At 33.0% G+C, this 12,986-nt stretch overlaps 1 protein-coding gene across 1 annotated transcript in view; it reads right to left on the reverse strand.

The window, feature by feature from the left end:
• Window positions 1–4,839: 4,839 nt before the first annotated feature.
• The window catches only part of LOTGIDRAFT_201948 (hypothetical protein), a 16,765-nt gene continuing 8,618 nt past the window's right edge, over window positions 4,840–12,986 (reverse strand). The window contains exons 8-17 of the mRNA XM_009054273.1: window positions 11,458–11,570; window positions 10,846–11,015; window positions 10,191–10,345; window positions 9,404–9,717; window positions 9,037–9,170; window positions 8,474–8,629; window positions 7,519–7,681; window positions 6,266–6,380; window positions 5,562–5,717; window positions 4,840–5,136 (exon numbers count right to left, since the gene is read on the reverse strand). Coding sequence (XP_009052521.1) covers window positions 5,050–5,136; window positions 5,562–5,717; window positions 6,266–6,380; window positions 7,519–7,681; window positions 8,474–8,629; window positions 9,037–9,170; window positions 9,404–9,717; window positions 10,191–10,345; window positions 10,846–11,015; window positions 11,458–11,570 — 1,563 coding nt within the window. The 3' untranslated portion in view covers window positions 4,840–5,049. The remainder of the gene's footprint in view (window positions 5,137–5,561; window positions 5,718–6,265; window positions 6,381–7,518; window positions 7,682–8,473; window positions 8,630–9,036; window positions 9,171–9,403; window positions 9,718–10,190; window positions 10,346–10,845; window positions 11,016–11,457; window positions 11,571–12,986) is intronic.

The raw sequence follows: 12,986 nt of genomic DNA on the forward strand, positions 1-12,986 counted from the left end.
GAAGATCAAAGAGACCGCGAAAACCTATTGAGAGACTCTGTTTGTGATGCTAAAGTTTAGCATCTATTTTCAGTAGGGAGGTGTTGTAGAGACTGTTTTAAATCTGTTATAAATCCGTAATATATTGTTTACATTGTTTTGTACATTATAGTACTGATAAGCAATAATGAGATATTGCCACTGTATTTAGTTCATGTTACTTTATTAAATCAACCTTAAAACCTTGTCATCTTCTCGTCCTTGTAAGTTAATCAGAAGGGGACTATCAAAAACACAACAGGGTTATTGATATTGATTTTAAAACAAATTGTGGAATTACTCAGCATAAATAACTGGCATATATATATATGTAATTGATTTCAAACTAATATGAGAAAATTCGTACTTTAGTCACTAAAGACTGTTTTATCATTTCTGACAGCTGACAGCTGCCAGTGGGCGTATGTTACCTTGCCTTGCAAGCTATCTTATTGTTAAATTAGAATAATTATTTATTTGTGGTCAGTGATAAAATAGCTCACCATGCCCGTGGTTTTGAGAGAAATATTGTTTCTTAATAATATCAGAATTTCCAGTCTGGTTCAATCAGCTCCCATAACCAGGCAACATCCCCCATTCCAAACACGGCTTTGAAAATTCTGTAGCTTCCAATCAGTTAGTTAATGGTCATTTTACTACACCTTTTGAGTTAGGCCGTAAGGTTTTTCTAATGTTCATGTCAGTCGGTTTTGCTACATAAATACAAAGGAGAACATGTTTCAGCCTATTCATTCCCTTCGACCACATGGGAGTGTTAAATTGGAACAATCATGTTGAATAGAAAGATTTGTGTCAAATTATCTGTTCAAAACAAATAACCAATATTTTATGCAGGCCCCAAAGCCCACTGCCTTAGAGAACAGACTTCGTGAATCTGAATTTACCTTGTTGCCAGAGAGTTGGGTGATGTCTGGTGTTTGATAAACAGACAATAGTGCAACAGTGGACTACCCTCTAGAATATAACCTAGAGTTAGTTGATCTCTGGTATTTCTCTAGATTATAAACCAGAGTTTGATGATGCCTGATGTTTCTATAAACAAACAATAGTACAACAGTAAACTACTCTCTAGAATATAACCCAGAATTAGGTGATGTCTGGTGTTTCTATAAACAGACAATAGTACAACAGTAGACCACTCTCTAGAATATAACCTAGAGTTAGGTGATGTCTGGTGTTTCTATAAACAGACAATAGTACAACAGTGGACCACTCTCTAGAATATAACCCAGAATTAGGTGATGTCTGGTGTTTCTATAAACAGACAATAGTACAACAGTGGACCACTCTCTAGAATATAACCTAGAGTTAGGTGATGGCTGGTGTTTCTATAAACAGACAATAATACACAGTGGACCACCCTCTAGAATATAACCTAGAGTTAGGTGATGTCTGGTGTTTCTATAAGCAGACAATAGTACAACAGTGGACCACTCTCTAGAATATAACCCAGAGTTAGGTGATGTCTGGTGTTTCTATAAACAGACAATAGTACAACAGTGGACACCACTCTCTAGAATATAACCCAGAGTTAGGTGATGTCTGGTGTTTCTATAAATAGACAATAGTACAACAGTGGACACCACTCTCTAGAATATAACCCAGAGTTAGGTGATGTCTGGTGTTTCTATAAACAGACAATAGTACAACAGTGGGCACCACTCTCTAGAATATAAACCAGAGTTAGGTGATGTCTGGTGTTTCTATAAACAGACAATAGTACAACCCAAAGTTAGGTAATATAATCAAAAAAGAGAAGTTTATAATGTAATATTAATAGTATATATTATATTGAGGTCACTGTGACATATCAGTTATATTAATATTACATCTAAACTTGATATTCACTGCTATTGTTTGACTGACCTAAATGTATATAATAGAGGCTAATAAAATAAGGTATAATATTTCACCTGAATTAATATTAATGCATAGACTACAGTTGTAAAAAGAATACAATACAGCTATTTCTATGGAAATAGACAAAACTATCTAAATGATAGTCATCAATTACCTACAACTAAAAGGAATAACCACATACTGACATGGTCTCCATTTTAGATTATGATCATCCTTCCCTTTCCACTGTAAATACAAGGGTTGCAAAGTTTAAATATAGTATGGTCTTGACTATGACACCGTCCAAGAAGCTGACCTGTAGCCTATATTTCATTTCATTTCATTTCTCGTATTATTTATCACTGCCATATTTACAATCAATCCTGGTGAAAGTCAAGATGGAATTTTTTTTATCTGATTTGTCAGATGTACAAGGGGCAAGTTCACTAAAAACTTAAATTGAAGGTGATTTTATGATCTAGTCATCTGATTGGTCAATCACTAAAACTGATTTTAAATTGAGTTTTTATTAACCAATCAAATTATTGTTTTTTCGAAATCTCAATTTTATTTTTTGAATATTTTGATTGTATCAAAGCTTTCAGGAAATATAGTCCAGATCAATGATGTATGTAAATAACAACTATGTATTACTTTGAATCATAGACCGAGGCCCCATGTGCACGTAAAAGATCAATGACAGATGGAAAGACAGAAAAGCGCAGACCGATGCCGCTGTCCTGTCAAAATTTCCCTCATTGCACTCTGCAAGGCGTTTCCCGTCTTCATTAGCCCACATAGTGTAGAAATGTAGGACGTAAAACTCCATTCATTTCATTTTGATTCGTGATACGATGGGGATTATCTTGAATTTTTTTTTGGAGGGGGGGGGGGGGGGGTTTGGTAGTGTGGCGTAAAATCTTTTGGAAAACTACAATTTATTGTAATTCTACTACAGAAAAATAACATTGTTGTTAAAATTTCCAAACAGAAAAGTAAGACCTGTACTCAATAACTTTAGTTGAAATTATATGTCAATGTTTGACGACTTCATCCGTCTTTTTCAATTTGTTCTGATATCAATGCTAGTCTACTCTAGAGAAGGGTTGAAAAGGGAATTATTTAGGGACACCACTGGTTTATCTCGAGGTAAAATATTGACTGTAAACAAAGGTTGTATTGAAAATGATTTTATTTGGTATTAATGAAATTGGATGTTGAAGATAATGGATATTTACAATCAAAATATAAAAAGGATCATTTACAAACAAGAATCACACAAATAATGATAAAAATATACACATTAATATAATTATAGTATTATATAGGAATAGTCACACTAGGAAGGGGGGGCGGGGCATGTTCTCAGCTCTGTTTTAATTTAAACTTTTATTCTATTCCTCTTGTTAAAATATAAATTTACAAAGCACAGTACACAGCACAGAAAATAACAGAAAGGTGACAGACAATAACAGAAAGGTGATAGACAATAACAGAAAGGTGACACAAAATAACGGGAAGGTTACTAAAATAACAGAAAGGTGACTGAAATAACAGAAAGGTGACTGAAATAACAGAAAGGTGACTGAAATAACAGAAAGGTGACTGAAATAACAGGAAGGTGACTGAAATAACAGGAAGGTGACTGAAATAAAAGCCAGATAAAAATAAGGTATGTAAATTAATATTGTATCTCGACTATGATTATAAAAATTGCTGTCAAAGAGATATAGCACCATAATTTATACATTTACAAAACATGAGAAAATCACAGAAAATTAATCACAGGTACGAGTGATAGGAGGGGTTGAAGTCAAAACCTTCTGAAATACAGACCAATCAATAACCCTGGTGAATTTGCATATTCATGTTCTATCTCATGAATATTAATGAGATCCATCGACTGATCCATTGATGATTACATCTTTTATAAAATCCACTCTAAGCATCATTGACTCCTTATCAGAATAATTCTATCATGGACACTTTAAGATATTCAACTCATTTTAAAGGCACCTTAATAAATAAGATAGCATCCCGAATATATGCTAGCATCCTGAATATATGCTAGCATCCTGAATACAAGCTAGCATCCTGAATACAAGCTAGCATCCCGAATATATGCTAGCATCCTGTATATATGCTAGCATCCTGAATACAAGCTAGCATCCTGAATACAAGCTAGCATCCCGAATACAAGCTAGCATCCTTAGTACAAGTTAGCATCCTGAATAGAAGCTAGCATCCTGAATACAAGCTAGCATCTTAAATATAAGCTAGCATCCTGATTACAAGCTAGCATCCTTAATACAAGCTAGCATCTTAAATACAAGCTAGCATCCTTAATACAAGCTAGCATCTTAAATACAAGCTAGCATCCTTAATACACACTAGCATCCTGAATACAAGATAGCATCTTAAATACAAGATAGCATCCTGAATACAAGCTAGCATCTTAAATACAAGATAGCATCCTGAATACAAGCTAGCATCCTGAATACACACTAGCATCCTGAATACAAGATAGCATCTTAAATACAAGATAGCATCCTGAATACAAGATAGCATCTTAAATACAAGATAGCATCCTGAATACAAACTAGCAGATGATATCTCATATCCATAAATTGATACATGATTTGTGAATAATATACTAAAATATTTCTACATTAATAATCCACTACCTACACTCATTGATACTAGAATAAACTTGTTAGTGTTTCCGTGGTGATTCTAGAAGAGTTTAGGTAGTGTGTCTATGGTGATTCTAGTTATTGTTTCCCTGGTGATTCTAAAATAGTCTAGTTATTGTTTCTATAGTGTGATTCTAGAATAGTCTAGTCGGTTGTTTCCATGGTGATTCTAAAAAAAGTCTAGTTGGTTGTTTCCATGGTGATTCTAGAACAATTCAATGGTGTTTCCATGGTTATTCTATAATAGTCCGGTGGGTTGTTTTAACTGATTGTTTCCATGGTGATTCTAGAATAAACTATTTAATGTTTCCATGGTGATTCAGAATAAACTAATTAGTGTTTCCATGGTGAATCTAGAATAAACTAATTATTGTTTCCATGGTGATTCGAGAATAAACTAATTATTGTTTCTAGAATAAACTATTTGGTGTTTCCATGGTGATTCTAGAATAAACTATTTAGTGTTTCCATGGTGATTTTAGAATAAACCAGTGGGTTGTTTTAACTGTCTTTGTTTCCACGAGGGTAGTTTGTAGAAGTCCTCTTTTGACATGTGTAGAATATTCTGAAAGTACAAATATATTTAGCTGTAAATTTGAATTTGAAGTTACCCTCTGAAAACAAATTAAATTAGTGTTCAAAATAATATTTCACTAAAATTTATCATCCTACATAGCCTGTTTCTGTTATTATGCTGTGTTTATTTTATTTAGGAATGAATGTTTGGGGTGAGAAGGAAAGAATGAATAAATAAACAATTTAATAAACGAATGAATGAATAAATAAACGATTTAATAAATGAATGAATAAATAAACGATTTAATAAACGAATGAATGAATAAATAAACAATTCAATTAATCAATCTGAATAATGAATGACTACCTCAAAATATTTTGGGTATGAAGGAATGAATGAATAAACAATTAAATGAATGCATCAATAAAAATAAATAAATCAATGAATGTATCAGAGATTGAAAGAATGAATACCTCAAAAGTTTCATCATCTAGATATGACTCTAGCTTGGAGGCGTCAACACCTTCAGGTAAAGGTCGTTCCTGCAATTCTTCCAGAGAATATTGCGTTCTGGATAATTTACTCAACATTTCTTCAGCCGATTCCAAATAACCTTCATGTTTACCATCCTGAAGATATGAAAATAAATTATATAAATAAACCAAGTACTAACGATCCGAAAGAAAAACCGAAAAACAAACAACATATTGCTAAAATATTGGTAGCAGCTAATGAACTATTCATATGCGGAAGTATATCAATTATAAGTGAGTAAGTAATATCAAGTGTAATATTTTCAAACTTCAACCCTACAAAAATTGTCAGCATTGTTCTTGTACCTTCCCCTCAACTATTGGTAACATTGAGTTGTATGAATAACCTGAATACCAGGATAAAATGTAGAGTTTTATTTTACGGAATAATTATAGAATTGAACCAACGTTGACAAGCATTATACAAATGATGATTTTACCTGGACCCAAACCAGGTCTGAACCTTCGACCTTGGAGCTAACCTGAAAGTGTCTAACTGAGTAACCCAAAACATTTAATGACACATCATTTATGTGTTGTTTTGAATTTCTGGTTTTATTTTGCAGTTTCAGATTATAAGTACTTTTATTTTTATTATATATATATATACATTATTATTTTCTAAAAATATTTCAGTAACTCACCCTCATATTGAGTTCTTTGGCTGTTTCATCCACCTCCCAATATGGGAATATATTGGTGAATTGTTGGGGTTCAACCCCTGCACATACTATGTACATATTGGGCATTCGACTTCTACTGGCTACAAATACAATAAAATCAATCAAAATCATTCAAATTCAAAACAAAAAATCATCAAAATAGTGTTGTGTCTCGCTATCATACAGATTCAGAGAAATAGTCCCCTATCATTAATTGATTGTTGCTATTCTTTATTTATTATACTTCAAAATGTAAATTGTTGAAACATTGTGTACAATAAAACTCAGGAGTAGTATACTTTATATACTGATGATAATGTAAATTGTTGAAACATTGTGTACAATAAAACTCAGGAGTAGTATACCATATAAACTGATGATGACAATGTAAATTGTAGAAACATTGTGTGTAATAAAACTCAGGAGTAGTATACCATATAAACTGATGATGATAATGTAAATTGTAGAAACGTTGTGTACAATAAAACTCAGGAGTAGTATACCATATAAACTGATGATGACAATGTAAATTATAGTACTAGTAGTATAGTATATTATATGAACCAATGTAAATTGTTGAAACGTTGTATATAATAAAACTCAGGAGTAGTATATACCATATAAACTGATGATGACAATGTAAATTATAGTAGTATAGTATATTATATGAACCAATGTAAATTGTTGAAACGTTGTATATAATAAAACTCAGGAGTAGTATACCATATAAACTGATGATGACAATGTAAATTATAGTAGTATAGTATATTATATGAACCAATGTAAATTGTTGAAACGTTGTATATAATAAAACTCAGGAGTAGTATACCATATAAACTGATGATGACAATGTAAATTATAGTAGTATAGTATAGTATATTATATGAACCAATGTAAATTGTTGAAACATTGTGTAAAATAAAACTCTGAAGTAGTATACTATATAAACTAATAATGACAATGTAAATTTTTGAAACGTTTTGTACAATAAAACTCAGGAGTAGTATATACCATATAAACTGATGATGACAATGTAAATTATAGTATTAGTAGTATAGTATATTATATGAACCAATGTAACTTGTTGAAACATTGTGTAAAATAAAACTCTGAAGTAGTATAATTTATGTATGATATTGTGGTCGATTATTAAGTAAAAATATGTAATAATATGTAATAATATGTAATAATATGTATAAAAGTTGAGATGACAATAAAAAATGAAGATAATAAACAAACCTTTACAATAATTAATGGTGGTTTGTAGAGCACATTTTCTATCAATATTAAACCTGGAATGAGCTGATCCTGTATGGACATTACCTTCCTCTTCATTACCTTCTGGCCACCAACCCTGCCACAGATATACTTCATAATGATTATCAACTAGGAACAGAGCTGAAATAGACACAAAATACGATTGGACATTTGATTTTACTCTTAATTTATCAACAAGAATAAAAGATATATCATAATAGTTATCTACATGAAAACAATATTTTTACCTGTCATCTGTCCTCATTTCAAGTCACCTGTCCACATTTCAAGTCATCTGTCCTCTATAAGAGTCATCTGTCTTTATTTAGAGTCATCTGTCCTCTATATGAGTCATCTGTCTTCATTTTAAATCATCTGTCTTCATTTAGAGTCATCTGTCCTCATTTCAAGTCATCTGTCTTCTATATAAGTCATCTGTCTTCATTTTAAGTCATCTGTCTTCATTTCAAGTCATCTGTCTTCATTTCAAGTCATCTGTCTTCATTTCAAGTCATCTGTCCTCAATTCAAGTCATCTGCTTTCTATATGAGTCACTGTCTTCATTTCAAGTCATCTGTCTTCATTTCAAGTCATCTGTCTTCATTTCAAGTCATCTGCCTTCTATATGAGTCACTGTCTTCAATATGAGTCATCTGTCCTTATTTCGAGTCATTTGTCCTCATTATAACTGAAATAACTATAATCCTCATTGTAGGTCAATTTGTCCTCATTGTAGGTCAATTTGTCCTCATTGTGAGCCAATTTGTCCTCATTGTGAGCCAATTTGTCCTCATTGTGAGTCAAATTGTCCTCATTGTGAGTCAAATTGTCCTCATTGTGATTCAATTCGTCCTCATTGTGAGTCAATTTGTCCTCATTGTGAGTCAACTCGTTCTCAATTACAAGTCCTCATTGGTACAACATTACACTCACCTGGTTGAGAAACTTTATATAGATCAGACTGTAAAAATGGAAATGGAGTATAGAATTCGTCAGTACGACATGGATTTAATCTTTCTGCTACCTCGAAAATACCAGACACACTGGTCATATAGAACAGACGTACTGAATGTTCTAGACTTCGCCCACCTGAAATATTCACAAAGAATTTAAATCTAACACTCTGCAACTTTAATGACATGAAATGATTGGAGTTTTACGTCTTACTTGTCTATAACTAGACACAATTATATGGATAACAATTATTTTAATAAATAACTTGTGATGTTTCGACGATGATACTTTCGTCTTTATCAAGCAATGATGATCTAATGAAGATAAACAACACTATGCAAATTGTCATGGGAGTAATTTTGCCACGAGAGAGGCAATACCTGCAAAAGATAATATCTTTGTTTCACCAGATTATAAAACTCAATATTAGCCACGGGGCTGTTTTAGAATCAAACTTAAGAAACTATTCTGAAACTATAGTATATCAATAACAATATAGGAATCTAAATAAATCACTGAAGTACTAGACCAATAAAACTTACTGTCTAGTAAAGACATATAACGAGTTCTGTCTCGACTTTCTACAGCTCCCCAAAACTGAGATTTCTCCTCCCCTTCTTCCATTTCTGATATCATTATACTAGCGTCTGTATGCAGACCAACTTCTAAGGGACAACTAAAAATAATAAAAATAGTTGTTTGATCAGAAAGTCAGATAATTTTTGCACCATTTATGAGAACCAGGGTGTACATAGATATTTTCATGCAACCAGGGAATATAATACATGTACAAACATAACGATTTCATTGCTAGAAAGAGAACCTAAAACATCTTGTTACACAAAATTAACGCTGTGCAATCATTAAAACTGAGACCTCATTCTCTGAAAGAAACAATTTGTTACTTACTGTATTTTGAGTTTATCAGCTGCACGACGAGCCTGTTGACGGGTATGTTGAGGAGATTTACATCCATTCCAAATATACAAATGTCCTGTTTTCACATTTAACAACACGAACGAAGACCTGCTCCGTAAATTATCTATACACAAGTTAATTTCTAACAACATTAGTTCGTTTTCATGTTCGTTTCTAACACAATAAAGTCTCCACGGTCCCTGGGTGTTGGATTCCTCTTCTTCCCGTTTTCCAATGTGAACCATCATACTCCCATTAAACAAATTAAGAAAACATGGCGGCTCTTTTCCCTGAATTACTCGTACCTACACAAACAGATATAAATTGATTTGTAGCAATTTCTGTTGCGTTTTGACCTAATGATTCCCTTATACGAAGATTTTTAACCTTTTTCTTTCTGTCTTTCAGTATCCTAGATCAAGTGCATTACCCCCTTCCACCTATAAATCATTACTATTACCTCTTCTTCCTATAAATCATTACTATTACCTCCCTTCCTATTACCTCCCTTCCACCTATAAATCATTACTATTACCCTCCTTTCCCATATAAATCATTACTATTACCTCCCTTCCTCCTATAAATCATTACTACTACCTCCCTTCCTTCTATAAATCATTACTATTACCCCCTTCCTCCTATAAATCCTTACTATTACCTCCCTTCCCCATATAAATCCTTACTATTACCCCCCTTCCTCCTATAAATCATTACTATCACATTACTTCACATTACGTGAAGTGTGACTAATTTTAAACTTATCAAAGTTGTTGTTTACCTGAGGACCTCTTTCTTCATCCAATTCAACTGTCATCAGAGCTGAGGCACCTTTCTCATTGATGGTAGATTCTGATCCCTGCCAGAAAAAATAGGCACATCTCTCTCTGCCTGTTAGTGTATTCCGTGCTGCCTGACCTTTTAGAGATTTCAATCCTGGAATCAAAATGAAATGAATGGAGTTTTACGTCCTACTTTTCTACACTATGTGGGCTAATGAAGACGGGAAACACCATGAAGAGTGCAAGAAGGGAAATTTTGCCAGGACAGCGGCATTAGCCTGCTTTTTTTTTATATCCATCTGTCGAGAGATCACTTATGTGCACATGGGGCCTCGGTCTATGATTCAAAGTAATACATTGATCTGGACTATATTTCCTGAAAGCTCCACTAAGATACAATCAAAATATTCAAAAAATAAAATGGAGATTTACATCCAACTTTTCTACATCTGTTTGGACAACACTATGCAGTATGCAAAAGAGGAAATTTTGTCAAGACAGAGGTAATAGCCTACTCTATTTTTTATATTTCCATCTGTCTTGGGATTTTTTATTTCTGATGTACAGAATAACTAGAATCTTTAATTATTTCCGTCTTTCAGACCTTCATCACTGAAAACATTGATCCATGAGAAAAAGACTAAAAATCCATACCAGCATTAGAGACCATATACTGCCATCGAACTACGTAGGTATCCCCCTCGTGAAATTGACCATAGCATGTTTCTGGTAGTTTATAATGATCATACTCCATAACATGCCAGACATTAACACCACATGTTATAATATCAGTTTGTTTTATAAAACCCTGCATATCTTCTAACCTGAATAATATTAACATTCAGAATATATTCTTTTCAAATGTGTGAAATATCATTGATCATTGATTGAAAAAATTATAACACCTTGTCTTAGTTCCTATCATCAATATTCTTCATGATAAAAATATACATAGGCTCACTAGGATCCTGTCTACCAGCTAATCAATAGATAACCTCTTGATGATTTTAAAAAGATAACATTTTAAGTTCTCAATGATCCTGTCTACCAGTTCTTGAGGGTCTGTTTTGTTATCTGATAAACCTCATAAAATAGTTGTACTTGGGACCAAGTGAGCAGTTTTTCTCATGGGATCTACGCTATTATATTTTTCAATAAATGAGAAGAAATAAAAAAAATTGAAACATGTGTCGGCAGCAACGAGAAACTTGAGTACATCTACAAACAGTTTTCCAGCAAAAACATTGTGAAACCTTAAGTCCTTACCATTTGGTGCCTCTGCCAACATTGGAACCCTCTAAAACCAGAGTGACAGGTGAGGTATTAGCAGGAACCATCTTAGAGACATCATAAGCTTGAAGTTCTACTAGTTCCACTTTCTGAAAGACATTAAATATAGATGGAATCACAGAAAACACTTCCTAAAAATATCCAACTTGATCTTGACAGTTGTCTGAAGATTGCACAGTGTGAAACTCTGAGTAACAACATGTTTCAGGTTCTGTTTTGATTAGGGCTGCAACGATTCACCGTTGAATCGATGAACCGCTATTCGTTCCTTCTTATCGATGCATTGCGAAGAAAAAAATAATCGCGATACATCGGCCCGATTCTCATAAATATAATTAACTCCCTTTAATGACTAATAGCACGGAATCCTAGCGTATTTTAGCGTATTGCGTCATGTTCAAATGTTAAAAAATTGCTTTTCACGTATTAATTTGTCTTCAGCATGTTTAATTTTTGTTATAAACGATGAAAAGAGAACATATTAATATGCCAAGTGGAAGATAAACGCATGGGATCTGATATAAACTTTTTCTTTTTCTTTTTCCAACGTAAGATGTGCTTGCATAGTCATGAAATAATTCCACGAAGCTGTTTAATCGATACAGCGCTCTTGGAAATTAGATTCTTGAGCTCAATACGTTTTTATGAAACCAAAATATATATGATCCATTCTCAAAAACCCAATTTATGACCTCGGTACTGACAACAAAACACAGAACGACATTTCTTTGCTTTTTCGGTTTAAAATCTTTTTGTGGGACTTTGCTACCGCAAAGTCCCAGTTTGTTATCGAAATGTCCATTCTTTTTTTTTTTTTTTTTTTTTTTTTTTTTTCGAAATTTACACACCTTCCTGAGCCTAGACTGCAGTAGTTGCAGCAACCATTCAACTTCTCTAGACCTTCTGTAGTGGCGACGTGTTCCTTAAATATATATTGGAACATTTTTGCAAAACCGGAAGTGCCACAGTTCAACATGTGCAAATAGTCGAAAATCGGCTCTAGAAGGCGTATTTTTGCATCGATTTTCTTCGGGTTTTAATTTTTACAATCTAGCTGTAATTTCTGACCTGATAGCACTTGAAAAATTACGAAATTCGAAAATTCGTCGCTCACTTTTTTCGATCAAATTTTTCAATTTTTTTGCAACTTTTTTGCTTTTGCATCGATTGATCTGAAATTTAATATGCAAAGGGACATCACTAAAGTAAATAATATGTAGTTGTCAAATATTTAATTTTACTTCCGGTTTTAAACGGGGAATCAATTGAAAGTACAATCCACTTCCGGTCGAATAACTTCCGGTGTAATTGAAATAGGTCAACGAAATTTATGCTGATCGAAAGTAAATGCTATTACCAAAAAACGAAGAAAATAAAATCCTGACCGGAAGTGATACTTTGGCCGCCATATTGAAAAAACACACTTTTGTAAAACTCAAAATGGGGCCTCAGGGTAAATGTTGATATGCTCAAATTTGATGTGAATGTATTCCGCAATCGATTGC

This window comes from Lottia gigantea (assembly GCF_000327385.1).
Source record: "Lottia gigantea unplaced genomic scaffold LOTGIsca_210, whole genome shotgun sequence".
Taxonomy (NCBI): domain Eukaryota; kingdom Metazoa; phylum Mollusca; class Gastropoda; family Lottiidae; genus Lottia; species Lottia gigantea.